Source organism: Chaetura pelagica, unplaced genomic scaffold (genome assembly GCF_000747805.2).
Source record: "Chaetura pelagica isolate M959 unplaced genomic scaffold, ChaPel_1.0 scaffold261, whole genome shotgun sequence".
Lineage (NCBI taxonomy): Eukaryota > Metazoa > Chordata > Aves > Apodiformes > Apodidae > Chaetura > Chaetura pelagica.
This window is the reverse complement of record NW_009952189.1, coordinates 954,698-981,726: the sequence shown is the minus strand read 5'-3', so window position 1 is coordinate 981,726 and position 27,029 is coordinate 954,698. Positions and strand designations below refer to the sequence as shown.

The window sequence follows — 27,029 nt, the reverse complement described above, 5'->3', positions numbered from 1 at the left end:
ACAGTCCTTTGGGTCAAACGGATTTCTTTGCAAGTATTTAAGTGTTTTGTAGGGAGGGTGAGGTTATGTGCAAGAATAAGTATAGATTTGCAAAATCAGAAACTGCCACTAAGACTGGGGCCAGAGATTGACACTTGAGTGGATAACTGGTGAAAAGAATACTGTTTTTCTTTTGTGAGTGCAGTGAATTTTTATTTGACTTAATATTTGGAACAAATGGTAATACATAAATATAGATGGTTTTAAGTGCGTGGTAGGAGGCGGTAATGGAGAAGATGGTACGAATTGGTAGGGCTAGGTTAACAGTTGGACTTGATGATCTTAAGAGTCTCTTTTCAGCCTAAACTATTCTGTGTACTATAGTGGCTGGTTTTTGGTCTGAAGATTCAGACTGAACAACCTATATATCAAAGTTGTGCAAATCTGAATTGTATGGGAGAGTTTGACCAAAAAAATGTACAGAGTGACTGTTTGATGTTAAAAAAAAATTTTCCAGGGTTTGCTTGTCCTCTTGAGTGAGTTTTTGTGGGTTAGTATGATTCTCTTGCTAGGTAGGCAGTAACACTTATTTTGTGTTCTGGTATTTTTCTGCAGCAGCAAGTAAAGATAGGAAGAATTGTGAGAGGAGTGTAGAATGTATGGGTGATTTCTTTCTAGTCATTGAATTAAGAGGGTTAAGATGGTGTTCTTTTCATATGTTAGATTTCTTCAGTTTTGCTTGTAGATGAGGAACTGTGGCAGTGCTTATGTGCAATGAGTGTGTATTTAATGTTCAGTATGCATCATACACTGTTACTCTCTGCTTATCCTTCCAGGTAGCTGTTCTCAAGGCTTTCTACAAATATTAGTTCATGTCCACTTTGTAGTAGATATTTTTTTAAGTTCTCATGTATTTCAGTTCCCACTCTGCATTAAAATATTCAAGTATCTCATTTTCTTCTGTGTCTCTTAACTTATTTTAGGAAAGATCGTGACCGGGACAGGGACCGTGATGACCGTTCTAAAGATCGTGACAGAGATCGTGACAGAGATAGAGATCGTGACAGAGAAAGGGACAAGGAAAAAGATTTGCGACCCACGTCTAACTCTACTTACTATGGGGCTGCTGGGTTACAGTCTATAAAACCGGCAATGATTCCACACAGTATTAACCCTTTCACAAATCTACCGCATACACCACGATATTACGACATCCTGAAAAAAAGGCTTCAGCTTCCTGTCTGGGAATATAAAGAAAGATTTACAGATATTTTGATTAGGCATCAGTCATTTGTGCTGGTTGGAGAGACTGGGTCTGGTAAAACAACACAGGTAAGTTCTTGTCTATATGATACTGAAGTTTTGTTTTAAAGTTGAGGCTGTTGTCAGGTGTGTGTGGTGGTGCAATTTGGTTTGTTGTCTTGAAGTTAATTATGAAAGAACACCTCACAAATTGTGAGTGAAACTCATCTAGTGAGGGTTTTATTTGCTAAATGAATACAAAAGTGAGGAGAATCTGTCAGTATTTTCCTCTTTCACGTCCAGTCCTGTTCACAGAATCACAGAATCTTAGGGGTTGGAAGGGACCTCGAAAAATTAGTCCAACCCCCCTGCCAGGCAGGGTTACCTGGAGTGCATCGCACAGGAACTTGTCCAGGTCCTGACACTCCCCTTTAACATATTTGTAAACATTGATGAGGTTGCCCATTAGTCTCCTTTTCTCCAAGCTAGAGAGACCCAGCTCCCTCAACCTTTCCTCATAAGGGAGATGTTCCATTCCCTTAATCATCTTTGTGGCTCTGCACTGGACTGTTTCAAGCAGTTCCCTGTCCTTCATGAACGGAGAGGCCCAGAACTGGACAAAATATTCCAGATGCGGCCTCACCAAGACAGAATAGAGGGGGAGGAGAACCTTCCTTAACCTACTAACCACACCCTTTCTAACACACCCCAGGATGCTCTTGGCCATCTTGGCTGCAAGGGCACATTGCTGGCTTATGGTCATCCTCCTGTCCACCAGGACCCCTAGGTCCCTTTCTCCTACACTGCTCTGGCAGTCTCTCTACACTGTTCTCTGGCCTTTACTTCTGTTAGGCTTTATGATTGGTAGTTAGCATTTTGATAAAGGAAGATGAAGGTATTTTAAAGACTAGATAGGAATGTACTAATCCACAAACTGAGGTGATTGTTCCAAATTTACATCTGTACTGAATTTAACTGTTTGAGTAAATAGCAGCTGGAAAGTAGGAAAAATATTACAGAAGTAGGTACTTTTTAGTCTTATGAAATTTACTACTACAAATATGAACTTGAAGGGAATTGAAATGTCCCACATCATTCTGACATTATCTGATTGGATCATGTGTTCTGTTTTTAAACTTAAGAGGAAGACACTTGTGTTTCCCTGGTACTGAAGCATCTCAGAGTTCATCAGGCTCATGGGTTGAGACAAGGAGGGTTCACTCACCATTTTTACAGTCATGGACAAAGCGGTCTCAACTTGGGGAGAAATAAATTTACCACTAATCAAATGCAAACAGGACACAGACAGACAACACAGACAAGGTGTTAAAAAATGGGTAGGCATGGTGCTTTGGGAGATGGTTTAGTGGTCACAGGGGTGTAGGGCTGATGGTTGGACTTTATGACTTAAAGGTCTTTTCCAACCTTAATCGTTCTATGATTTTATGATTCTATGATACAGCTTTCCAGTGCTGCAGTTTAAATAATGTTAGTTTTTTTGGGTTTTTTTTGTACTTTCATGGATTTAACAGTCTTTCTCAGCACTGAAAACAATGATAACAGATTTGTGGAGGCTTCTTGACCTTAAGAATTTTGAGGACCAGTAAACAGTCAAGATCTAAGATACAAGGAACACCACCACTTTGTGTTTATAACAGGACAAACTTTCTCCATCTGTCCTCTAATTTGCTGTTTAAAATCTGTGTGGAAAAGTGCTGTAAAAAGTTATTTGTTCTGTAACCTGAAATTTCTTAGGCAGAAAATAAAAAAGGAGGATATTTTAGTAATTATAAAATGGATTATAGTTAACTTACAAGTGAGTATTACAGAAATAAATTCTTAGTCACAACGTTTGAATGTCTGCAAAATATGATGTAGTACATTGGGTACCTTTTATAGGTACATGAAATATTTGAAGTTACATGCTCGTCTTGTTGAAAATTTTAAGAGCAAATATCTTGTTTGAAATTTTTCTTACCACATTACCTGTATTTGTCTTTTAATGTGTGTAAGATGAGACCAGGATTTTATAGAATTCTTCAGAAAAAATGATTCCATAGTTACTTAGAAGAGACAGTATTCTGAAGATTTGTATAAAAAGAAAATTTGTACTTACCTATATGAAAACAAGATTTCTCGTTGCATGATCTGAGAATTTGACAATCTGAAGCGTGTGTTCTTAATATCTGACACTTCATATGTATCTTACTGTCATGTCATTCCCCAGGCAAAAAGCTTTTCCTAAATTGTCTTTACTACTTCTTATTTTCTGGAAGGTCATAAGAAACTTAAGGCATATTTCCTAAGAATAGGACTTAAGCTACTGAAAGCACATAAGCTATCTTGGAAGCTTCACCGCTTCTGCTGAATACACTTAGCTTGAGCTTGCAGGTACATTTTGAAACAGTTAAGTCTCTGTAGGAACGTATCACTGAAAATTATCCTGTTGCCTCCTAATGAGTCTGGTTTTGCATGTGATAATATCAATTACTTTTTGTGATGAAGGGCTGTCTTAAAACTAGTTGGAGGCCTTTTAGTCTCCTACTTCCATGGATCAGAGCAAGGTAAATTATCTGTGGTTAAGAAACCCTCTGATTCTCAAACTGAAGGTGTACATGAGCTATTCTTTCATTTGTATTAAGTTGGCATTATTTGAAATACAGAATGAATGGTTCTTCCAAAATTATCTTCTCTTTCTTGGCAATAGTAGAAGGCTATACAGTAGTAGATAATCTTTTTGGGAGTGAGCTGCTGCTTGTCAAGTCCCCTTTCCTCATTAATATGGGCACATTTTCCTGTTAAGCCTTGGAAAATACCCAGGTTTGGGAATGCTTAGCCTTGACAGTGAGAACAACAGGAGATAAAGCTTTTCTGAAGGTGTTACTTTGCATAGACATAAAAAAGCCCACAGCACTGAAGAAGTATTTTGAAGTCAAGACCATTCATTTTAAAATCTTCAGTATTTGTAATGGCTTGATTTGTAACTTAAACTTTGCCTTTTAAGTTAACTGTTGTGTTTAAGTGATCTCAGAATATGCTCAGTTGTGGAATGGGTGAGCTGAATTTCTTTTATAAAGAGGTTAAGTACTTGCTATAATTGCAATATGTGCTCTGTTTTAAATGTGGGATCATATGCAGTGCTTGTATAATAACTTTATGCTGTATTTTATATAGGGTAGCATCTGCTTTCAGTTGAGAGCCTGTAAAGAGTAGGGTGTTTGTGGACATAACCTAAGGCATACTACTTTGTCGGAAAGTTTCCTTGGCAGGTGAAGCTTGAAGTAAGGTGTTTTTGCATATAGCTTGGTCTCCTGCTGCTCTTGCAGTCCAAAAGAGGACTGACATGGGTAAAAGTCTTGACACCTTTTCAACTAATGAAAATTTTGAGAATTCTACCATACAACTTTTAACAGAGAAAGTTTTAAGTAAATTTAAGTGGCTCAGAGAAGCCAGAGGACAGTGCTCTTCCCTCTCTTTACACATACCTTTATACTTTTAAAAACGTGTTCTTCCTTTGACTTTTGAGTAGTCTTTAACAGCCTGCAGTGCATTTATGTGTAGTACCTGCCTACTCATGTTTATGGTGGATGTATTTGAGAAAATGTCTCTTCATTGAGAAAGTCCTTGATTAAGGACCATGGTGCTAACTAAAGCTGTTCCTCATGCTTTTGATAAAATGTTTTGGTTTGGTTTGTTTTAAGGAAAGTCAAGGGTTTTGGTGATTTTAGGGTGTGGGTTGTTTGTGGTGGTGATTTTTGGTGTTTGTTTTTTTTTTTTTCCTTTTTTTTTTTTTTAGGGGTGTTAACTTTGTTAGGTTTTATAAGAAGTATTCAGTGTATTCCTGGCCATGACTGAAGTAGAAAATGTGTAGCACAGCCCTTTTCCTATAGTGTTTGTATATATTTTAAAGTTGGACATAGAAAGTGTGCTGGTAGTCATCTAAAACATCTCGAGATGTTGAAGTGTATATAGGCCTTTTGTTTGACACCTGTGCTGTAGGTTTTGCTGCTTACTGGAAAAGTACTTCTAAATTATTCTTATTTCAGACTACTGTGGCCTGGCAGACCTCTTGTTTTAAAGTTTATCTCAGGACATGCTCTGTTTAAAGTCAAGGAGCTTCACCTAATATGCTTAGAGTTGAGATTATATTAGTGTCTTGGGAAGTAAATTCCTTTCTCTACAGGGCACATTAAAGGAGTGTATGTGTGTTTCAGGATGTGGTTGCAGGTCCATGCTATCAGTGTTCATGAACTGCTGCTATTTTTATTTTTGAATAGGGTTTATAGAAATTTAAAATGCAAGTATGTTTTCCATTACAGAAATTCATTACAGTCTACACTTCTCTGCTTGTGGGTATGTTTTAGTGTTCACTTATGTCGATTTTGCTGTGGAAAAATGTTTCTAGAAGAAAGATTTTCCTGATTTAAATTATACTACTTTTCCTTTTATTCTGCATTGATGGAACATAGAAATTTATTTTCCTCTCTGTAAATGTGAGCTTTTAAGAGTATTTGAAAAGTAGTTTCTAAGGAGTGGATTTTATTTGATCTGTAGACTTGGAATTGTTGTGCTTAAAGATGTCCTCAAAAAATGTCACACTGAGAACATGTTAAGAAGATTCCATCTTCATGAAACTGTTACTAACCTTAGATTAGAAGTTATTCTGAATAAGGTGCTTATTTTGGGTTTTTCTTACTGTTTCCAAATTCCTAACTGGAGCAAAAACTGCTGACAAATTAAATGAGTGCTAATAGGAAGGAAAACATAGGGGTTTCGTATCTCGTTGATAAAATTTCCAAAGAACAATAATTAACCAAATGAATGTAATTATTAATTTTATTTGTTGGGATTCATGGCTAAGACAATTTTGTATCACTGAAATGTTTCTTTTTGCTTAGTGTACTAATAAGCATAACTTTTTAAAACGACAAGATATTATTTGCTTACTGCAAAACTTGAAAAAATGAACTGTACTGCCAATCTCAAAATTCTGAGTGTTAATTTTGATGGCTTTAGAGCATGTTGGCTGGTGCTAGATATCTGTATATGGTACCACTCTTAACAGTGCTTAACTGTACTGTGAACCTATGAATTTCCTTGGTAACTTCAAATATAGTTATGTATGTGCCTAATAGGAATGTGCTTTGGTGGGGTTAGGTCCAGCTAACGAGTCTTACCTTCTCTCATGCGTGGTTTATCTTTATACATGCAGTTGGCATCTTTGTAGAATTAAACTAACTATTTGATACAATACAAGGCTACAGATTCCACCTGGGCATTTGAAATGTGTTTAAAACTGAGTTTCATTCTTGACAGATTCCTCAGTGGTGTGTTGACTACATGCGCTCATTACCCGGACCAAAGAGGGGAGTAGCATGTACCCAGCCTAGGAGAGTAGCTGCAATGAGTGTGGCACAGAGGGTTGCTGATGAGATGGATGTCATGCTGGGCCAGGAGGTTGGCTACTCTATTCGATTTGAAGACTGCAGTAGTGCAAAAACCATTCTGAAGTAAGTATGACAACTGTCAGGTAAAGGTATAACTCTCCCTACTCAGAGGTGGAGGGAATCACAGGGTAGCACAGAGGGTGAGTGAAGTTTTGAGAGGGGTAATAAGTGTAGTGGATCTACAGACAGACACTTTCTTTGAGTGTAGAAGAGAGACAGGATCCGTAGTGTGAGCTGAGAGAAACCTGGAGCGTGGGCCTTTTGGTGGGACTTGTTTTCAATCAAAACAAGTCATTCTTCCTAAAGAAATCGCTGCATTCTATGGAAATTAATTTTAAATGATCCTTGAATAGGGTTATCTGAAGAGGTATTTCTGTTGTTCAGGTGCTGTTCAGAAAAAAGCCCTTCGGCGTTAGCATTCAGATTTTATTCTGCATTCCAGTGTCTTTTGTCATATCTTCCTACTCAGGATAATCCTGGTGAAGTTCAGTAGCTTGCTTCAGTAAGGAAGACTCCCAGAAAGTTTCAAAACTGGCATATACCTCACTCTGGGACACAATCCATAGTGTTTTACTGTGATGTGTAGATGGAACCAGGCCTAATTAATATGTTGTTTGCAGTGATGTTCTGAATGCTTAGTGAAAAAGAATTTGACTTAGTGTTTAAGGAGTAGTATTTTTCTATCAAAAAATGTCTTCCTTTTTTTTTTTTTGCTTATGCAGTTGGAGGCTGGCAATAAAGTAAATGTGTAAAAAGAAATCTGAGACAAAAGCAGAAAGTAAAGAGGTGATCTGAAACAAAAAACTGATAATTACAGAAATAGCATTTCTATGATAGCAGAAAGGGTTTATTTCCCTTTCTTGTCTCTGTAGACAAGAATTCTACCAGTAATAGTCTACAGACTATACAGTTATAAATGTTGCTAAACTATATTTCCCCTTCCTTTTTTTTTTTTAACTTCCTTCTCTGCTTTTCTCCCAGATTTCACTTGCACCCCGTAGTAGTTTCTCTTTGAAAACTTCAAAATGTGCTTGTTACCTTGTCAGAAAAAAGCTATGGATGTTGCCATTTCTAAGAAGTTGATTAAAAGCTTAATTCAATCAACCTAGTGAATAATACAGAAGGGGATTCTGTATCAGACTTACTTAATAAAATTTGCGTTGAAATATTTTTTGTTTGTGTTCAGGTATATGACTGATGGTATGCTGCTTCGTGAAGCAATGAATGATCCTTTGCTGGAGCGCTATGGTGTTATCATCCTTGATGAGGCCCATGAGAGAACACTGGCTACTGATATTTTGATGGGAGTTTTGAAGGAAGTTGTAAGACAAAGATCTGATTTAAAGGTCAGTAATGATGGAGCCCAACAGCTTCTGCTTTCCAGGTGCAGGCATACCAAATGAGGTATCTTTGTGCTTACCATTAGTATATTTTTATCAACAAAAGTAGATCAACTGTTTTTTGATCCAGTGATCATCTGTATTGGAAAGATAACCCTAGGAAATTCTTAATGCAGTTTGTATTGAGGAAAATACTAGAAACAATATAATTGTAGCTTATCCATTCAGTATTTTGACTAGGAATTTTTTGGGGCCTTTGTAATGAGTTTTATATTCAGATGATACAGGCATGCTTCAATTAGTCAAGATTTGAGTTTAGCTTCTGGATATGACATATTGTATGCGTAAGTTGCACAAAATCTTTTTAACCTTTAGAATAACTTTTGCCTGTTTTCCAAACCTACAGGTTATAGTTATGAGTGCTACTTTAGATGCTGGCAAGTTTCAGATCTATTTTGATAACTGTCCTCTTCTAACTATCCCGGGTCGCACCCATCCGGTGGAGATATTCTACACTCCAGAACCAGAAAGGGACTACCTTGAGGCTGCCATTCGGACAGTGATCCAAATTCACATGTGTGAAGAAGAGGAAGGAGATCTCTTACTCTTTCTTACTGGACAGGAGGTACTTTTTTTTTTAAATTCATCATTCCATACATAAATGTTTTAAATAATTTGTTTTGATGCACATTCTTGCAGTCAGTCCTCTTGAAAAAATATCCTTTAAAGAATGTGGAACACTTCATTGTCTTTACGCAAGGAAAAACAGTACAAGTAATGGTACAAACAACAAGGTCATGCTAAAGATACACAGGCTTCTTGGGAAGTTTTGCCACTTATGGCCTCTTAGTTGAGTTTTAAAAGACTTTGGTTAAAATGCTGCCATTAAAATGGTGGGTTGTTTCTTCCTTTAGAAAACCAAAACGGTGACTGTCACTGTAAAAGTGAACACTCTATCTTCCTTGGTTTGGAATATTGATGTGAGTTAAAATACGGTCAGGGAAAAATACTTTTGTTAACAATTGTGGCTTTCAAACCTGCCTGTTTGGTTTTAGTTAAAAGATTTAGCTTAGGCCAGTCTGGCAGATAAACATGAGAATTAGTGAAACAACTGTTGGCAAGTGGGTAAATGAACCAGTGAAAAGAGAAAGGAACACTGCTGTCCAGCTGTTCCAGCAGATTTTTCTCTTACCAGGGTACTAAATTGGGTTGTTTTCAACCTTTCATGTAGAACAAATACTTATCCTTCTAATTATCAATTTTAAACTATGCCCCTGCTACATCAATTGCCATTTATTGCTCAAAATAGTTCTATAATTGTGGGGAGAGGGAGTGAGATGACTGCCTTGATGTTCCAAACTCATGTTATCTGCACAAGTTTTATGTTTTATGAACAAGTTCTTTGATGCCCAGTGGATTAGTCTACAGGACATAATGTATTATAAAGAACTTATAAACAAAAATCATGCACCTTAGACATGATCATACATACAGGTGTAATTATGCATAAATGCATCTAAGATGTCTTAACGTGCCTTGCTGAATCACTTAATTTGTGTTGGTAAGCCACCATTCTTCTGTTTTTTTTGTCTAGAGTTCTCCAACCCACGTATCTGTGGATGATACTATTGTTTAGGGCCCTGGGCTGGTTCTGCTGGTAGCTAGTCTGAATTTAGCTGGTTAACATTAAGTTGAACTCTGGTTCAGCTTCTGTAGAGAAGCTTTGAAGTGTTGCATCCATTTTGATTAATGTTGTTTTGAGGCCCTTGTTGAGGCCCATCTTTGAACCTCATAATACAATCTGTGTGCATACTGCTGTTGAACCTGAAATTATTTGACCTACTGTAATCCCAAGAATTGGAAGTGTGCTTTGGGTACTGCTACCACTATGTGGTTTGGGTTTAGTGGTTTTAGTAGCTCAAGTCTTGCCATGACTTTGTGCTGGACAGAAATTCTTTGTACTTCTTTTAAGAATGGTGCAGGATGACTTGATTTTCTTGTCAGAAAGATGCATTTACAAAGCCAAATGATGTTACATGAAGGGAAGATGTTCTAAGTGAAGCCATACAAGTGTGAACTGTTTTAAGAGGTTTCAGATGAGAAGTAGTTGTCCAAGGCAGAATGAACATCCTTACTAGCTACTGCTTTCACTTCCTACTAAACTTGTAAGTAACTGTATATGGGCTGTGTATAGCTAAGTTAAGACAAAGTTAATGATGGAACATAGAGAAAGTAGGGAAGATTCTGTGGTTTTGGGCTCCTCCCCCCAAAAAAAAGTTTAAATACATTTGGAAACCAAAGGAGTCTTAAATGTATACGCCTGTTACTGGACGGTGTTAATGGTGCAGAAATAAGTGTTCAATAAAAACTTCCTTTCTGAATCCTGAAAGGAGAAAAAGTACACGATTATGTTGCCTCAGCTGCATTTCAGCCCATTAGTAATAAGAGGATGTTTTAAAAACAAAATTTATTAGGAAAAAGGACTTTTATCTCACAGTTGCTGTAAGATGGAGAGCTTATCTGTTGATGTAAAAAACCAGCAAACTCAAACAAAAAACCCCACAAAACAAAACAAAAAAACAACCAAAAAGCCACAACCCCATGAAAATCCACCCTGGTGTATCAGGGAGATTCCAGAGGATGGCAATGCTGTTAGTGTTTTATGCCAATGTTCAAAAAGGTATAACCTGAGTAACTGTGAGCCAGGTTGCCTGATGTCAGTCACAGGCAAAATTAGAGTCATTTGTCTCTGACAGGGAATTCTGTTTACAAGGAAATAGCATAATTTCACTTCAGTCAGTGTGCCTTTCTTAGACAGTAGGTTTTGTCAAACTTGTTCTCAGTCATTGAGATTACAGATTTTGTAGTCCAGTTGTGTAGATAGGCATACGTTAAATTTGACTTTAAATGTTTAAAGACTGGCTTACCTGCAGATAACAAGAGGTAGCTGGTTTATTTTCTACTGGAGTTCTGCTAAAACAGTATATTAGATTTCACACACCATTTAGATCAGTAATCTGAAGGTAGGTGTAAAATCCTTACACTGGAAACTTGGGTGGTGGGGGAGCTAGAAATAATGACATGAACTGTATAGATTTGTTGTATGTACCTTGGTAACATAGACATTTGAAAATGCGAAATATGTTCTGTGCCACCCTTTTCTGCATGAAGCCAAATGCATTGTTAGACGCTTAGGAGGAAGAATCCAGGCTGCATCTGGAGATGTGAAGTATGGATCAGTAATGTTGTTCTTGATTGTGGATAGGCTGAAGAATATTGTTAAGTTTTCATGTCAGTGTGCTGGGGTGCATTGAACACAAATTGTCTTGTTTAACCTTACATAGAAAGTATTGAGTTGGGGAGCATAAACTGAAGCAAGAGTAATAAAAATTGTGTTCAAGTGCTAAAAGGAGGAAGTTCTTTTTTCTCTCTTCATTCGAGAAGATGAGAATATTAAATATTTTAAATAGACCAGGCCAAAAAGACCATGAAGATAGGAATAATTTTGAGACAAGTTTAGGTCTGACTTGTTTGCAAAGCTAGTTCTCAGTTATGGTCAAATGTTGACTTCTTCAGTGGATGACTTTTTTTGTCTAAGTACATAATTTTAGAAAGCATTGTTTCTCTGAATTTGTATTTAGAATTTGTATTTAGAATTTGTATTTAGAATTTGTATTTAGAATTTGTATTTAGAATTTGTATTTAGAATTTGTATTTGTATTCAGAATTCTCTGAACTTGCATCTCCTGAAATAGCGCAGCTGTTGGGGCCACATACTTTTTACTGTCATTACCTCAGTTTATCTTGTAGCGGTTTTCTTTCATTCTTGGAGGAAGAAAGGGAAATGGGTCAAGTTCAATACAGCTTTAAGGACAAAGCCAGTTTCTAGAAGGTTCATGTAATCAAAATTGGATGTGGCTGGCAATGCCCCTATTTGTGATAGGAGCTTGAAAAAGGGGGACGAAGGTTAAGGTATCTGGTGTCTGCCTGTCATTTCCAGTTTGGGAAGTGGTTTTTATGCAGTTCGTTTTTGGTTTGTTTGTTTTGTTTTTTTCCCAGCACACTCATTTAACATAAGTTAATAGTGCCTTATACTTTTTTGCATTATTTTCCTTCAGCGTTTAACAGTTATGTCTACTTGACTCATTATCCAAGGTGGTGCGCTAAATGTAGCTGTTCTGTGTAGCTCCTGATCTGCTGTAGACAAGACAGTCATCTTCTATTTATAAGAGCTTAAAGTATGATCTGCAATCTTGAAGTTTTACTTGCCTTGTGAGATTATTTGTAAGTGCTCCAAATGCAGGGTCAACTGAAGAAAAGGTTCCTGAAATAATGTTCCCAAGAACAGTGTTTACAACATCATTGCATTCTGTTATGCATGCCAAGTTCTTGAATTGTTCCATTAAATGTCCTTAAAATGACATTGCTACTCACCATCTTTTTGTAGAAACCATTTTTCTAAAGATAATGAGGTAAGAGTTCAAATCTCTAGATTGTGTGGAGCCTAACCAGCAAGTTAAGTGGATATTTACATATCCAGTTTGGTCTGTAAGCCAGAACAAATGGCAGCACTTCAAGTACTTTGGGTGGCCGTAGTTTGGTAACTGCTGTTTAGTATCTGTGTAATTTCAAGCCTTATCCATGGCAACGTGGGTAGGTCCCACACACAAATGGGAAAGAAATTCAGGTTATTGCATTGTTAGCTTAGTGGGAGCAATTTCTTCCGTAGTTTCTTTACTATGTTTGGGTTTTTTAGTACCATTCAATAGAAATTCTTTATTTAAGAATCTTGACAGTATTTGTTCAGCACAGACTTGCTTTTTAGAGATAAGGTGCACTAACTCAATATATGCAACTGCTCCTATAATTTCTGTTTCTGTTCTTACTAATAGTACCCTTTCAGTATGAGCACTCCACTTTTTACTGCAGAAATACCAACAGGAAAGAAGTGGAAGTGAAATTCTTCAGTGTTCAGTTTGAATACTGTAATAAAGACTTTATTTTCAATGGCAGAAAAAAGGAAGTTCTGTGCATGATAAGCAAAATTAGTCTCTTCTGTGGCTAATTTTATACACTTCCCTTTAGATGAGCTGCTGCTGCTGTGTTCAGATCCTTAGTTCTTGATGCAGAGATAGGGAATACTAAGTGATGGAGTAGTGATATAATAAACAGTGATGTGGTATTGGAGCCAGCTGGTGAAGTGTTGGTTTTTGGTTCATTTATTTTAGTCCGTCTGTCTTAGTTGTGTGTTCTGATACAGAGCCCAAAGAACCAACATGTTTCTAAATTAAACTGGTGCAGACTATCTTAAAAAGTCACACCTAGAAGATTTTCTGTGATAAGGCTTTCAAAAGTGAGATCTTCTAGGGAAAAAAAGGGTGTTACCAAATACTGCTTAGTATTACTAAGTCCTGTTCACATTTTCAGTCTTGCTAGTTTTTACCCATGCAAATCAAAGAGAAGGGGTGGGAGGGAATTGGGTAGGTTTTATGTTAGCCCTGTAAGTAAAGCTGTAGGAGAACTATGAGTTCCGTCCCTCTTGGTTTCAAGTACTGAGAGCTTTTCATATAGTTGTCCCGGATAACTTTTGTCAGGTTAAAGAAACAGGCTTCTTGAGACCTTCCTTTTGTCCCCTTCCCATGCTGTCCTTTGAGTAGTGTGGAAAGTTTGATATTTACTTTCTGCAGTGAGGGGTAAAAAATAACTTTAGCACTGTTGGCAGTGATAAAAGATAAAAGGATTTAGTTTTACAAATAAAAGGGGTAGGAATTAAACTCTACTATCTGTGTTTTGTTTTAGCTGAAGTTTTTCTGCATGTTCTGGGATGGGGATGCAAGTGATACTGGACAGGATGGAAAACAAAAGGGCAGACTGTGAAAAGACAGTCTTCAGTGTTAAAGAAACTAACCTGCAGCTGGTGCTGTCTGTGGCTAATTCACCTGCTGCAAAAGAGTAGGAAGCTGTTGAGAGAGTGGAACGTTCAATGCTTACTTTACAGAAGAGCAAATGCAGCCAGGTCTCTTTCCATTGTTATAATCCAGCAATTTGAACTGGTGACATGGAATGTGTTTATCTCACTGGACAGTTTTAAGTGTTTTGGAGTACTTAAATTTTGATGACAGCCTGAAGCATTAAATATACCACCTTTATGTGTGAAAATCACATATAGTACTTTTGTTTTCTTCATTGATACTGTAAAATGTATAATCCTTTTCAAAGTGTGTACATATTTTGTGAATTGTTACTATAGTCTTTTATAGTCTTTTAACACTGTTCATGAGTGACTGTGACTCAAGACTGTTGTTTCGGCTTTTGATTACTTTAATGTGTAGTTATACATGCCTAGATGAAGTATTCCCACTGTATTTCACCAGAGCTGGACCAAAAGTTCTGCTCTGTGTCAGCTTAATAACGTAACATAGCCAGTTATTTCACTTGCAGGTATATTGATCTGCTGTGAGAAGGGAAAAATAAAGCATTGTGCCTTTAATTCCTTGAAAGCTGAGTAGTAGGCATTGCTGTCCCCATCCAGAGGATGCTAAAATGGAATATAACCAGCAATGCCAGCATTCTGAGAATTCAAGGCTACTTTTGTCTACAGGCTTCAAACAGTTTCTTTCTAGTCTGGTGGATCTTTGCCTTTCTAGCTGCACAGAAACACAACTTCAGTGGAAGGAATAAAAATATTTTTTAGACACGAGTCATCAGTTGGTCTTTTCTTTGTCAGATTCAGGAGGCATAAGTAACCTACTTACTGTTACGTGAAAATACAGATGACTACACTACTTTTTCTAGGACATGAGAGGGAAACTGTGCACCCTGTTCTTGCTTAGCAGTGTCTGGTTTAGAAAACAAAGCATTGGTTCCTTTGCAGACTTAGGTCTTACTGAAATTTGTGGCACAGTGGAAATTCCAGTTGAAGTCCAGAAGTTTTTTTGGCGTCTCAGAATTGCTTTGTGATACTTCAGCTCCTGAATTAAATCCAGCATATTTGACAGTTATTTTGAATATTGCCTGTTGTGTACCGGTTGTTTTTAAAAGCCAAGTAGCCTGCTCAAGGTGGTATGTAGAACCATCCTTAATTACACCAGTTTCTTGGAAGGAATACAGTTTAAATTAGCTTAAATTTGATTTAATCATAATAATGATGAAATGATTTACCTAGTTACTTTTTTTTTTTTACTTTTGTAAACTTTGCCTTTTATAAACTTGTTGCTTAGCTGTAGGTACAAAGTATAAGTTGTTGACTCTCTCACTTGGATGTTTAGATGACTGTTTTTCCTGGTTGAAAAATACTACTCTGTTACCTCCTTAATCACTAGTATATCCATATAAAGAAATATTTTAGCTTTTCTCATTCTCTTTGGAGTGATTCCAAGGAGAATTTCTTAGGCTGTTGAGGGAATGGAAAAAAGTTGAGGACTCCATGTTAATATTCCAAGTGTACTACTACGGAGTTCCTAACAGCTGCTTGATTCTATAGTGTTGTGGCTGAACTATATTCATATATTGTATGTTGCTATGTTACTTTAATTGGATCAAGCAAGAAGTTTTTGAAAGCTTTAAGGTATGTAGTAGACTGTGGGGCAATTTTGATAACTGTATGTTGTGAAATGTATATTATTGAGTCTGTGGCACTGCAGCTTGAGATGAACCAGCAGTTTAGCTGGTGTGTAACATTTCTCCTTTTTGTGGTCTGTTTCCTATTTACCTTTTGGTAGTCAGCTCTTTTTAGAATGAATGTACCAATGGACAACTTCCTTGACTACAATTTTACTCAGGACTGTTAAACTGAAGACTCAGAAGTCTTCAGTTCTGTGAGGAGCTAGGATCAAGTTCAGTTTGGTAACTTGAGCATTGCCTAAGCCTACTTTCTTCTTCGGTTACTTCTGAAGCAAGTCTTTGTGCTGATGCATTAGGCAGTCATGGGCCTAACTGCGGCTCCTCTGATCCTGTATTTGTTCCTGATTTCTGTACCCTGCTGTCTGCTATCTCAGCTAGTCAGTGAGATAGTCAAGGCTCTTGGGTAATTTTTTGGGCATAATGTAAATGTAAGGCAAGTTTTCTCTACCGTCCCTCTTTTCTCTCTTAGAAGAAGAACCTCTCGTGTGTGGGTTAATGGAATAAACTCTCTTCATTGGACTTTGTATAGATGGTGTGCAAATATTTAAATGTGTGTGGTTGTTTTAAAAAACCCTCTCATACTTCAGTGAGTCGGCACTATTGAATTAGACTTGCTGAATCTTTAGAGGATTAAAGTTAGGATTGTGTCTTCAACTGTATTTCTTATATCTCCAGACTTGGATATTTTCATTTGATACAAACTAATCTTTTAACACTTAAATGACTCCTTAATACTTCAAAGCTATTGTTACTACATGTATACATTCTAGATTGTGTACTTTGAGATACCAGTTTTGGTTGTCTGCTGGAATTGGAGGGTGGTTGTGGATACAGCTCAAGTAGATGTACCATTATCTGCCAGTGTGGTAAATAAAAGCAAACCACCCTTTTTTCCTTTTTTCTCTTATTTTCCCTTTTTATTATTATTTATTTATTTTAATTTAAAACAATTCAGTATTTAAGTATTTTCTTTTACTGTCTTCAGATGAGTGGCAGCGAGTCTTGGTGACTTGTATCATTCCTTGAGCAGTCTGTAATGAGAGGGCCATAGCTACCTCTGCAAATCTGCAGAGAGCAATGGTTATATATGCAGTATGTTGAAGTGTTCTAATGAGTCCAGATCAGGGATACTTTGAAACTACATGGGGAAAACTCAAGGGAGAAACAGCACTGTTACCTCTTCTGAAAGATCATAGTGGACTATGAACACATGGCTTTCATAGTGGGCTGTGAACACATGGCTTGAAGAGTGTAGTGATTTCATTTATCACTGCGTGCTTGTATTTTACTCTCAAGTATTAAACTGTCCTGGAGTCTAGTCATTACTGTCCTGTCCACCACCAGAGATTTCCCAGTTACACAGTGTCATCTACCCAAATTTCATCAGGTAGTGACTTTCAGATCAGGAACTAAGGTCTGTGCTGTATTTTTACTTTAGCATTTGGCCTCTGTGTTTTTTTGGTGGTGTTTTTTGTTTGTTTGTTTGTTTTATTTTTCCTTTTAAGATACCATCTCATTTTGCATTAAATATTTAAGAGGCCCAAGTATCAGCCTGTCAGGACTTTGAACAGGTGTGAATTTGAGGGAGTGTTGCTGCCTAATTAGTAAACTATTTGCTTTTCACATACTGACTTTTTACATGAGCACCATTTTTGAAATTTCAGTTTACTGAGCTACTGTATGTGATCTGTCAATTAAGTTAGATTTTTTTTTTTCTTTTCACTGGGAGGCTGTTACTGAACTTCAAAAAACAGGGTTTATCAGCAGAACACCAGATCCTGACATCTGTGTAAATAAATTAATTCTCTCTTAATATACCAGTAGGGGGCATTTCAGCTCAGTTTCTTCTATGTCACGTTTTATGAAAGATGTATTGGATTTGTTGGCAAAGTGCACCTTTGTTTAAAAGTTTTTTTGTAAATCTCTGCAGTTCATGGAAATTGGCAAGATAATGCCAGAAAGCTTTAGGCTTACTATTAAAGGACTCTTGGACATCAAAGAGTCTTCATTTTGCCATACTTACATTAATTATATATGCTGATCAATACAGAACATAAGTATTGTATTGTCTGTGCTTCTTTAAAATATATAGTCCATACAGTTGTGCTAAACAGTTAGTCTGTTTAAAAACAAATGTAAAAGACCCAGATTTGTTGCAAGGTCTATTTGCATTTGTTTTCTAAAAAGAGGCTGCTTTTGCTATTTGAAGTACAGTTTAAAGCAGTAATTCTACTAAATGTTTATATTAACCTGTTCTGTGTATTGCTGAGCGTCTTAAGCATCACTTCAGCTTCAGAGTGGTGAATGATTTGCAATAAGGGAGGTCTGGCCTTTTTTTTCAGAGTATGTTATAGTCATTTTTTGCCTTTGCCTACTGTTGCTTCCTGCTATGATAACTTCATTTTCCCATGAGTGGTTCAGCTGGAATATCAGTAGTTGGTAGGTTTGCCTCTTAATTATACTAGTAGAGGCTCTGTTGTAATTACAAATTTGAAGTAAATGAATTGTTATTAGTTGACCTACATTTTTGTGCAGATTCATTTTATCTTGTCATAACTATAGGTCTAACCTAGATAACTTAAATATAGTTGTTTTAAAATGAAATTAAACTATAAATTATTGATCTGTGGTGAATTTTTTTTGCCTGGTAAGTTAGGCAAAAAACAAGTTAGCAAATATTGTAGAAAATACTAAAGTAAAAAAAGCTTAGAAACTTTCTCATCTTCAGATATTTAATTGACCTTTCTTAGGCTTAAATTGTATTTCAGTTAGTTTTAAAGTAAAATCTAAAACACTGGATTGAGAGATTTGATTTTGAGCTTCTATGTTTATACTGTAAAGATGTTTTGCTTCATTGTACCTAATGAGAACAATCTTTCATGTAACAGCATTAGTGATGTATGGCATTAAAGCTTAATTAGGTTATTTTAAATATCTTGCATATCAATTTCTTTTAGATAGTGAAAATTGAATAGGTCATGAGTGCATTTTAATATTCCAGGATGAGAGATTTCAATTTTAATACAATTTGTAGTGAATTAATTAGGAAACATGACTAAAAGAAAAAATATGTTGAATGCAAATTAGGCACTTCATTGGAGTATAGAAGCTGAAGCATCTTGAAGTATTGTGGAAATTTGATGGCCAATTCAGCAAGCACCTTTTTAATTTTTTTTTTATTTTTTAAAGTAGAAGTTATTATAATTGTTCTTCAGGATATAGGCTTTATGTAGTTGTTGTAAGGCACTGTAAAATAAAATGCATGGCCTTTCTCCTGGAGCTCTTTTAACCGATTTCTTGTTTTACAGGAGATTGATGAAGCCTGCAAGAGGATAAAACGTGAAATTGATGATCTAGGCCCTGAAGTTGGTGACATCAAAATCATTCCATTGTATTCCACCCTTCCTCCACAGCAGCAGCAAAGGATTTTTGAACCTCCCCCACCAAAAAAACAAAATGGAGCAATAGGAAGAAAGGTAAATAGTATGCTGTTTTAGTATTCTGTTCAGTAACTGGCTGCTGAGTTACACATGCAATTAAATATGAGCTTCAGCTGTTTTAAGTGTATTTAGACAGCAGCAAGAAGTTTTTTTGATGAAGCCTTAACCCAATATTTTATTATATTAAAGCTCTGGGTAGCTCAGAGTTTGTTTCTCAGTGCAATTCAAAACTGACTTCCATCACACAAGAGTGTCCTAGTAACAGTTTCATTTGACTGAATAGGGGTGGCTTTCATGTAAGTTTCTTATGAAAAATATGATGGCAGATTAAATACAGAGTTTGAGTGGCACGTGTTTTATGTGGAGGGGTGGGATTTTTTTCACTAAGTAATGATTCTGAGACATGCTCTGGGTATCAGGTTTTGCATGTTTCTCAAACTTTATGAAAAGGTGCAATTTAAGACAAGTATGTTGAAATTAGTTTTGTGTTTTTGGTAGTAGTAAGCAAGGAATAATTGAGGTTTGTTGGGCAAAATGGACTGAGAAACTGATAAACTTTAAATTACAGTAGTTGGGTGTTCTTGATAAAATTAATAGTTCAATTTCTGAATGCTTACATAAATTACATGGTTATTTCCCTAAAAGTGAACATTTAGAAGGAATCTTAATAGAGCTTCCTCAAGTTAAACTAATGGTGTATGAAACTGTAGCAGTCAGAAAATTAATATTTTAAAGGTCAAAGATGAATCATTATCTGCTCTAGATTGGTTTTGTTCCTTGTTTATTTGGGGTTTTTTGGGCAGTACAATGCATGTAGGATACTAGCAACAACTTGTTAGTGTTCTGGAAGAATAAATAACCATCAATGTAGTGAAATGATCCTCTCTATTGAAGTTGACTGCAGAAAGCATTCAGTCTGAAATCATGATACTACTGCTGCAAAATAAATTGTATGAACAAATTACTTAATGACACTGATTTTTCAGTCACGAAGGAGTGATAGCGGTGTGTTCATTGTGGTTTAACTGCAATGGGCAACTGAACCCCACACAGCCACTCACTCCCTCCTGGAGGGATGGGGTTAATGAGAAGACTTATGGGTTGAGTTAAAGACAGTTTAATAGGTAAAAGCAAAAGCCATGTGTGCAAACAAAGCAAAACAAGGAATTGATTTCACTGCTTCCCATTGGCAGGCAGGGGTTCAGCCAGCCCCAGGAAAAAAGGGCTCCATCACCGGTAACAGTTGCTTGGGAAACTGACTTTCAGTTTGAAAGTCCTCGGCCTCCTTTTTTCCTCAGCTTTACATGCTGAGCATCACATCACTTGGTATGGAATATCCCTCTGGTCAGCTGGAGCTCTCCTGCTGTGTCCCCTCCCAGCTTCTTGTGCACCCCCCCTCCTTGCTGGTGGGGTTGGGTGAGGAGCAGAAAAGGCCTTGACTCTGTAAGCACAGCAGAGGAGTAGCTGAAACACCTCTGCATTATCAGCTGTTTCCAGCATAAAGCCAAAATATAGCCCCATACCAGCTACTATGAATAAAATTACCTCTGTTCTAGTCAGACTAGCACATTCTCCATCCCTTACTCCATACTGTTTGTCATGCTTCGGTTCCACACTACCCAATATATCCCCATTAACCACCCCATCCCCTTCCCATCCTTTGATAAGTTAGATATTGTTCCTGTAGACCACCCCTGTGAAATGTCTGTAAAATGTCCACTGAATTAATTTAGTCCATGACTTTGGGCTTCTGTTATGGTGGTCACTAAGGGGAGGTGGTGTCATGTGCAGTTACTGGGCACAAAAGGCAGCTCAGATCACTGTTGCACTTGCACTGCCTTTTTGTAAGGCAAGTCCAGCATTTGTTCAGGCCATTCTTGCTATAGTAATTCCTTTAACATACAATTCAGATCCTGCGTTACAATAATTTAAAGGTGTTTCCATTACAGTCTCCACCTCTAGTTACTTTGAGCCAGATTCCTTATCCCTGCACTGACTGGGGCTTATCCATGGACTGTATGTACTTCCTTAGGGGTATATCTGCTCCAAGTGGAGCTTTATCTATGATGCACAGTCTCTCCAGGGGTATGTCTGCTGTGTTACAGACTTACCCACAGTTGTAATTGCTTTGAGATGTTTTAGTGTAGTTTTCTCCATGGGCCACTATGCCTGCTCTGGCATGGCTTTGCCCACAGTCACAGCCTCTGCATGAGTGACCTGATTGCAACGTGGCCTTTACCCCATGCCTGAAGTACCTCCTGGGGATGTGCCTTCTGTGTCATGGGTTTATCCATGGTTACGTGCTTTGAGGTTCTCCAGCATCACATCAGGCACAGCCACTGATGCTTCAAGTTTAATCAGCTGCTGGATGGACTTAGTCATAGCCACAAACAGCTGCTTTTGAGATATACCTTCTCCAGCATGGCCTTCTTGCAGAGGTAAAGCTGCTGCAGCATGGGCATAACTACTGCAATAGACATTTTGAGATGCACCTGCTCTGGCATGGACTGATCTGCAGCCACAGATGGTTTGGGGTGTCTTGCTCTTGCATGGACTCATCCACAGGTCACAGTGTTGTCAACTCGAGTTCACACTGGAGTTCCAGCTTGTCCATTGCAGCAGCACAAACAGCAGTGATGCCAGGGCCATCTGCCAGCCCAGGCACGTCGCCATTGCTGTTATCAGAATGTTTCCAGGCACAGCAGAATAAGATGATAAGCAGTACAGCAAGCAGTGAAAGCAAAAATCAGCCACTAACGAGCATTAGACTAATTTAAAGTAAGGCAAGTAAGCCCCAAGGCAAGCACAGGGGCCTGCCAATTAATAGCTAAACAGCAATAACAGCTATACATTCAATCTAGCATGTTCCAATCAAATCTGTTGTTATCTTGAAGCCTTGGAGCCCCATGTTGTGCACAAAAGAAGACTCTTGTGGTTTAATTTGGGCCATTAACTAAGCACCACATGGCCACTTGCTCGCTCCCTCCTGGTGGGATGGGGGAGAGAATCAGGAGGGTACAAGTGAGAAAACTTGTGGGTTGAGATAAAAACAGTTTAACAGGTAAAGCAAAAGCCATGTGTGCAAACAAAGCAAAACAAGGAATTAATTTCACTGTTTCCCATTGGCAGGCAGGTGTTCAGCCAGTCCCAGGAAAGCAGGGCTCTTATTGCACACAAACTCCATCAATCCAAATGTCCCCCAGCTCTATATGCTGAGAAAGATGTCATGGTATGGAATATCTGTTTGGTCAATTGGGGTCAACTGTCCTGCTTTGTCCCTTCACAACCAGCCTACTTGCTGGTGGGTGGTGTAAGCAGCAGAAGAGGCCTTGACTTTGTGTAAGCACTACTTGGCAATAACCCAAATATAGCTGTACTATCAACAATATTTTCAGTAACAAATCCAAAATGTTAGTGCTGTTCCAGCTAGAACCAACACAGTACTTCATTACATTTTCATTCAGGTTGTGTGCACTACTTCAGAATAGGCGTTTTCTTCTTTTCTTGGTAAGAGGGTAACAAATGCAGTGTGTAGCTTTTATTATGTTGAACTGACAAAGCCAGTACTTGTGTCTTAGTTTAGCAGCTATTTTGCTACAAGAAAAACTGCCACGCTGGAAAGATCTGAGCTATGGACACAAAACAAGCAACAGATTCAGACCTGTAAAGCCATTATGTTTATATATAAAAAAAGGACCACTTTTCCTTTTTGCCTGCTTTGACAGAAATGTTCTGGCTTCTGTGTTTTGGCTTTCGTTTCCATAGCAAATCTAGCAATGAGTGAAAGTGTGTCTCTGTGTTGTAAATTTCTTAAGGTGTTGTTGTAGCTTCAGTTAGTATTAATGATTAAGATATGTGAAATAAGATCATCGGTTGCTGGGCCTCCACTGTCTTAAAAAATCCTTTCACACAAAGCAGAACCTAGCTGAACCTAGTTTTTAGAACTGCTGAGGAGAGAGCACTAGCAGGAGGCCTGAATCCTTTCAAAGGCTCTGATGGACATAAAAACTAAGTGAAGTGCTTTCAGTATCTGAATACATATCTCCTGAGATTCAACTTTGTGAAAGAAAAGGTACTAGTAGTTGTGTGGCGTCTTGCAGTAGTAGTGATGGTAATATCTGTTACTAGTAGAGCTTGATAAGTTAACACTGTTTTGTCCTCTTGGATGTGCTAGGTGAGATCAGCTATTATTGCAAGAAAGCTTTAGATTGAAGATAAAAATGCTTTTACTAGTTACTATTAATCAGAGTATTTAATGGATAATCTGGAGAAAGATGATTTAACAAGGAGCCTTTCTACTCCCTTTCTTACCTTGTCTGTTCTTTCCAAATGGTGTTCTGTTTTTTTTTATTTCAGGAGTCTTAAGCATGACTGGTTAATATGTATGTGATATAGAGATATTTTTATATATAGATAATATGTAGATTTTAATATAATAACTGGTTTAAATTAACCTCTAAAGCTCTTTGGTGTATCCAGCTGTTAATTTGGTATTTACAGTAATTTTTAGCATAACATTTTCAGTAACTGCAAAACTGCAGTCAAAGCTAATTAAGTAAATTTTTTTATTTTACAGAGTTTAGCACTAATTTAATTTGTTTAATTTCTGGGTAACTGCACTTTGATTTAGGCTTGAAAGAGGTGTGGCAATTTCCTCAAGTTTTTTCCTAATTTTGTTTTGTTTTTCTGTTCATTAATTTTTGTTTTTAAGCAGTGTGACATTAACAAATGAGATCTGTTCTTATAACAGAATCCACTGTGTAAATAACTTTTTCTTTCTACCTTTGTGAAGTTCTGTACAGTTCAAGTACAAGTTATGTAAATTCAAGTGCAAGATAAATTGCTGGACTAAGCATAGTAACAGAATTGAGTTACGGGTATTGAAGTGCCCTAATGGAAATGGGCGAATAAAAACAAGACCAAAACATTTTGACACTGCTCTGTAGTTGGTATTTGAAGATTCTGTGTGTGGACACTTCATAAGTTAGTAGATGTGGAAAAAGCTGAGACTTTAGATAAAGCATGCTCTGTAGCAGCAAGCCAAGTGTGGACTGACTACCCTTTTAACACGAGTGCTAATTCAACTTGCATATTCAGTGACTTGCAATTTTTTAATGGAATTGTATTGTGCTTTGATGTCAGCATTTAACTTCATTGATGTTTGTGGCTTTTATCTCTGATTATACGGGTTACCTGTGAATAAAAGGTGTGCAGGATATTTTTTTTTAGTTTTTTGTAGCATGTTGTTTCAGGGTCGAACACCGTAAATTTAAAATTAATTTCAGATTTTTCTTCTACCGAAGTAGGGTGAGCTTAGACCTTAAGTCTACTTAATGAGAGACAAGCTGAGAGTCCGTAGCAAATAATGACTGGCAAAGTGATCAGCCAGGAGGAAGAGAAATTAGCCACATTATCAATCTAGTCCAGCCACTGGCTTAATTGTAATTCTGAGCAAATTGTTAAAGGTTTCTCAAATTCTAATTGCTAAACTGAAAATAATTATGACAGAATGTTCTGAAATTAAGAAGTAAAAGGTAAGTAGTTTTGATGAAGTTCTGAATGGATTTTCAGTCTTTCAAAGTAGTTTATTAAATATGCTATAGTAATGTGATTAGTGTGGTCACTATTGAGTTGTGACCTAATGATATCTAAAGACTGTTACACTGCATTTCTGTACATAACATTTAAATGATGGCCTCAGAACCTGGACAACACCTTTGTGACACAGCATTCAGAAAGCTTACAGAAGTTTAAGAATGTAGACTTCAAAATTTGTGAAGGTATTTTTACATGTAGTAATTTAAAAATACAAAGTTGAAATTCAGTACGTATTGTTTAGGATTTTAGCTGAAATATTTTGGCAACTACTTTATTTCAAACAGACTAAAAGAACTTACTGTGCTGGTACAGTTATATAACCTTTGATTTATTATTATTTAACCAGATTGCCCTGTTTAGGCTTTAAAAAAACCCAAGAAGTTAAAAAGCTGGAATTAACAGATTATGTTAAAGGGATCCAGTCTAATTTATTGTTTTGTGCCAGAGATGTGGATAAGATTTTGAATATCAAGTCTTTCAAGTGAAGTATTTGCACTTCTGTTTCTTGTTCTTGAAACTGAAGTTCATTGTATTGTTAATTGAGATGTAGGGGAACAGAGACAGTGTACAAAAATTGCTCTGATTTCAGTAGAAATTAATCTGGTTGCTATCAGATTGTCCTGTAAAAGTGTTGGAGCGCACCTATAGTACTTGTTGATGAAGTGCAAGCTTGCTGAAAATTCCTTGTACAGAGACAGAGTAAGAGCTCTTCGTATTCAGGACAATGTAGTTACATGTATTACTTTTCAACAGGTTGTTGTGTCCACTAATATTGCCGAGACATCATTAACAATAGATGGTGTTGTGTTTGTGATTGATCCTGGTTTTGCAAAACAGAAGGTAAGTACTACTTCATTTTCTCTTTCTTTACAGTAGGAAATGTACTGGTTTGCTAAGGTAACTCTTCCCTTTATAGTCGCTAGTAGGTCTTCCCAATTGAAATCTAACCTAGATTGCTTTGGTTCTGTTTAGTCACTTAGTCTGAAATCTTTAGATATTCTGGAATAGTCCAAAACAGTGCAGAAGAATTTTTATTTTCAAAAAATTGAAATGTGAGAATTTTTAGTTAGACCTGGCATATGCATTTCCTAGATAGTTCATGAATGGTGATTTGCTACTACGTGTCTAGGCTTGAGAATACTCGAGTAAAAACAAGAAATAATGTGAAAGTAAATAGAAATGGTGCTAGAAGCCACCTCTTACTTTCAGTCATGTTAGCATAAAAAACTAGCGCTAAAATGAGGAAAGATATTATAGCAAGGGTAGTTCTGTTTCTTGTCAGTGTTTATAATGTACTGTTACATCCCTGATTGTCATCGAGCTTGTATTGCTCTTCCTAGAACATCATGGGATGTTCAGAGAAGCTGACATAACTTGCCTACAGTGAACTAAATACATAAAGAAAGAATAAAATAACTTAATCTTTACTTAGTTTTTTGACTAATTGTAACTGTCTTTATAACTTGATTTCATAGTTTTCCTTTAATACTTACACACATTGTCAGCCTTTTAAACTTTTGCAAAGTGACAGATACAGCAGAATGTGAGTACAGTCAGTGCCTCTTTATATACAAGTTTCTGTCACCATTTAGTCTGAGTCTTTTTCACAAGCAGTAGTTCTACTGGAAGAATACTTTCTGTAGTAAGATAAAAAGCTTTTTGTACATGTTTATACATGCCAGAAGCGTGTTTACACTTGGACCAAGGAACATCTTCAACTGAAACTACTACTTGGCTACTGCTTTTTTTAGAATATGTTCTTTTCCCTGAGCCCTAATGAGTTGACAAGGCTTCTATTTATGTATGATTGCAAAGGAAATTTTGCACTGTATTCCAACATAGATTTTTCTTCTGTGGCAGTCTGCATGTACCCTTGAAACACAGTCTTGCTTTGTCATCAGTCTGATTTGTACAGGTGCGTTCAACCTTAGTGTTAGATTTTTCTGACCTCTAGAACGTGTTTATTCAACCTTATAATTGTATCAAGACAACTTGTTGTAATGAAATTATTTGAGCATCAAGAGTGTATTTAGCTCTTTGTAGAACAAATTGGACACATTCCTTCTGCTGTGAAAATCTTATCTAAAAATACACACATTTAAGGAGGACAGGGAGCCTGGCAGGAGTTGTTAACAAATGAATAAAAAGTAAATGGTGTTCTCTAGGCAGTTGTATTTGAAGCTTTCTGTCACTGATCCAAAGGCTTTTTTAGCCAATTTTTTTTTCTTCTTTCAGATACATACAACTTGTGATACCCTAGTCAGGAGCTCTGCTTGAAAATAAGTTTAAAGCAGTCTTTGTTTTTAGATAGTTGTCTTATCCATGAGTGGTGTTCATTCTTTTCCTTCTTCCCTGCTCTG

At 37.0% G+C, this 27,029-nt stretch overlaps 1 protein-coding gene across 1 annotated transcript in view; it reads left to right on the top strand.

Moving 5' to 3' along the window:
- Window positions 1-266: 266 nt before the first annotated feature.
- The window catches only part of DHX15 (DEAH (Asp-Glu-Ala-His) box helicase 15), a 42,006-nt gene continuing 15,243 nt past the window's right edge, over window positions 267-27,029 (top strand). Inside the window, 7 exon segments of the mRNA XM_010007303.1 lie at window positions 267-288; window positions 899-1,311; window positions 6,538-6,731; window positions 7,855-8,014; window positions 8,415-8,633; window positions 18,940-19,107; window positions 25,423-25,509. Coding sequence (XP_010005605.1) covers window positions 267-288; window positions 899-1,311; window positions 6,538-6,731; window positions 7,855-8,014; window positions 8,415-8,633; window positions 18,940-19,107; window positions 25,423-25,509 — 1,263 coding nt within the window.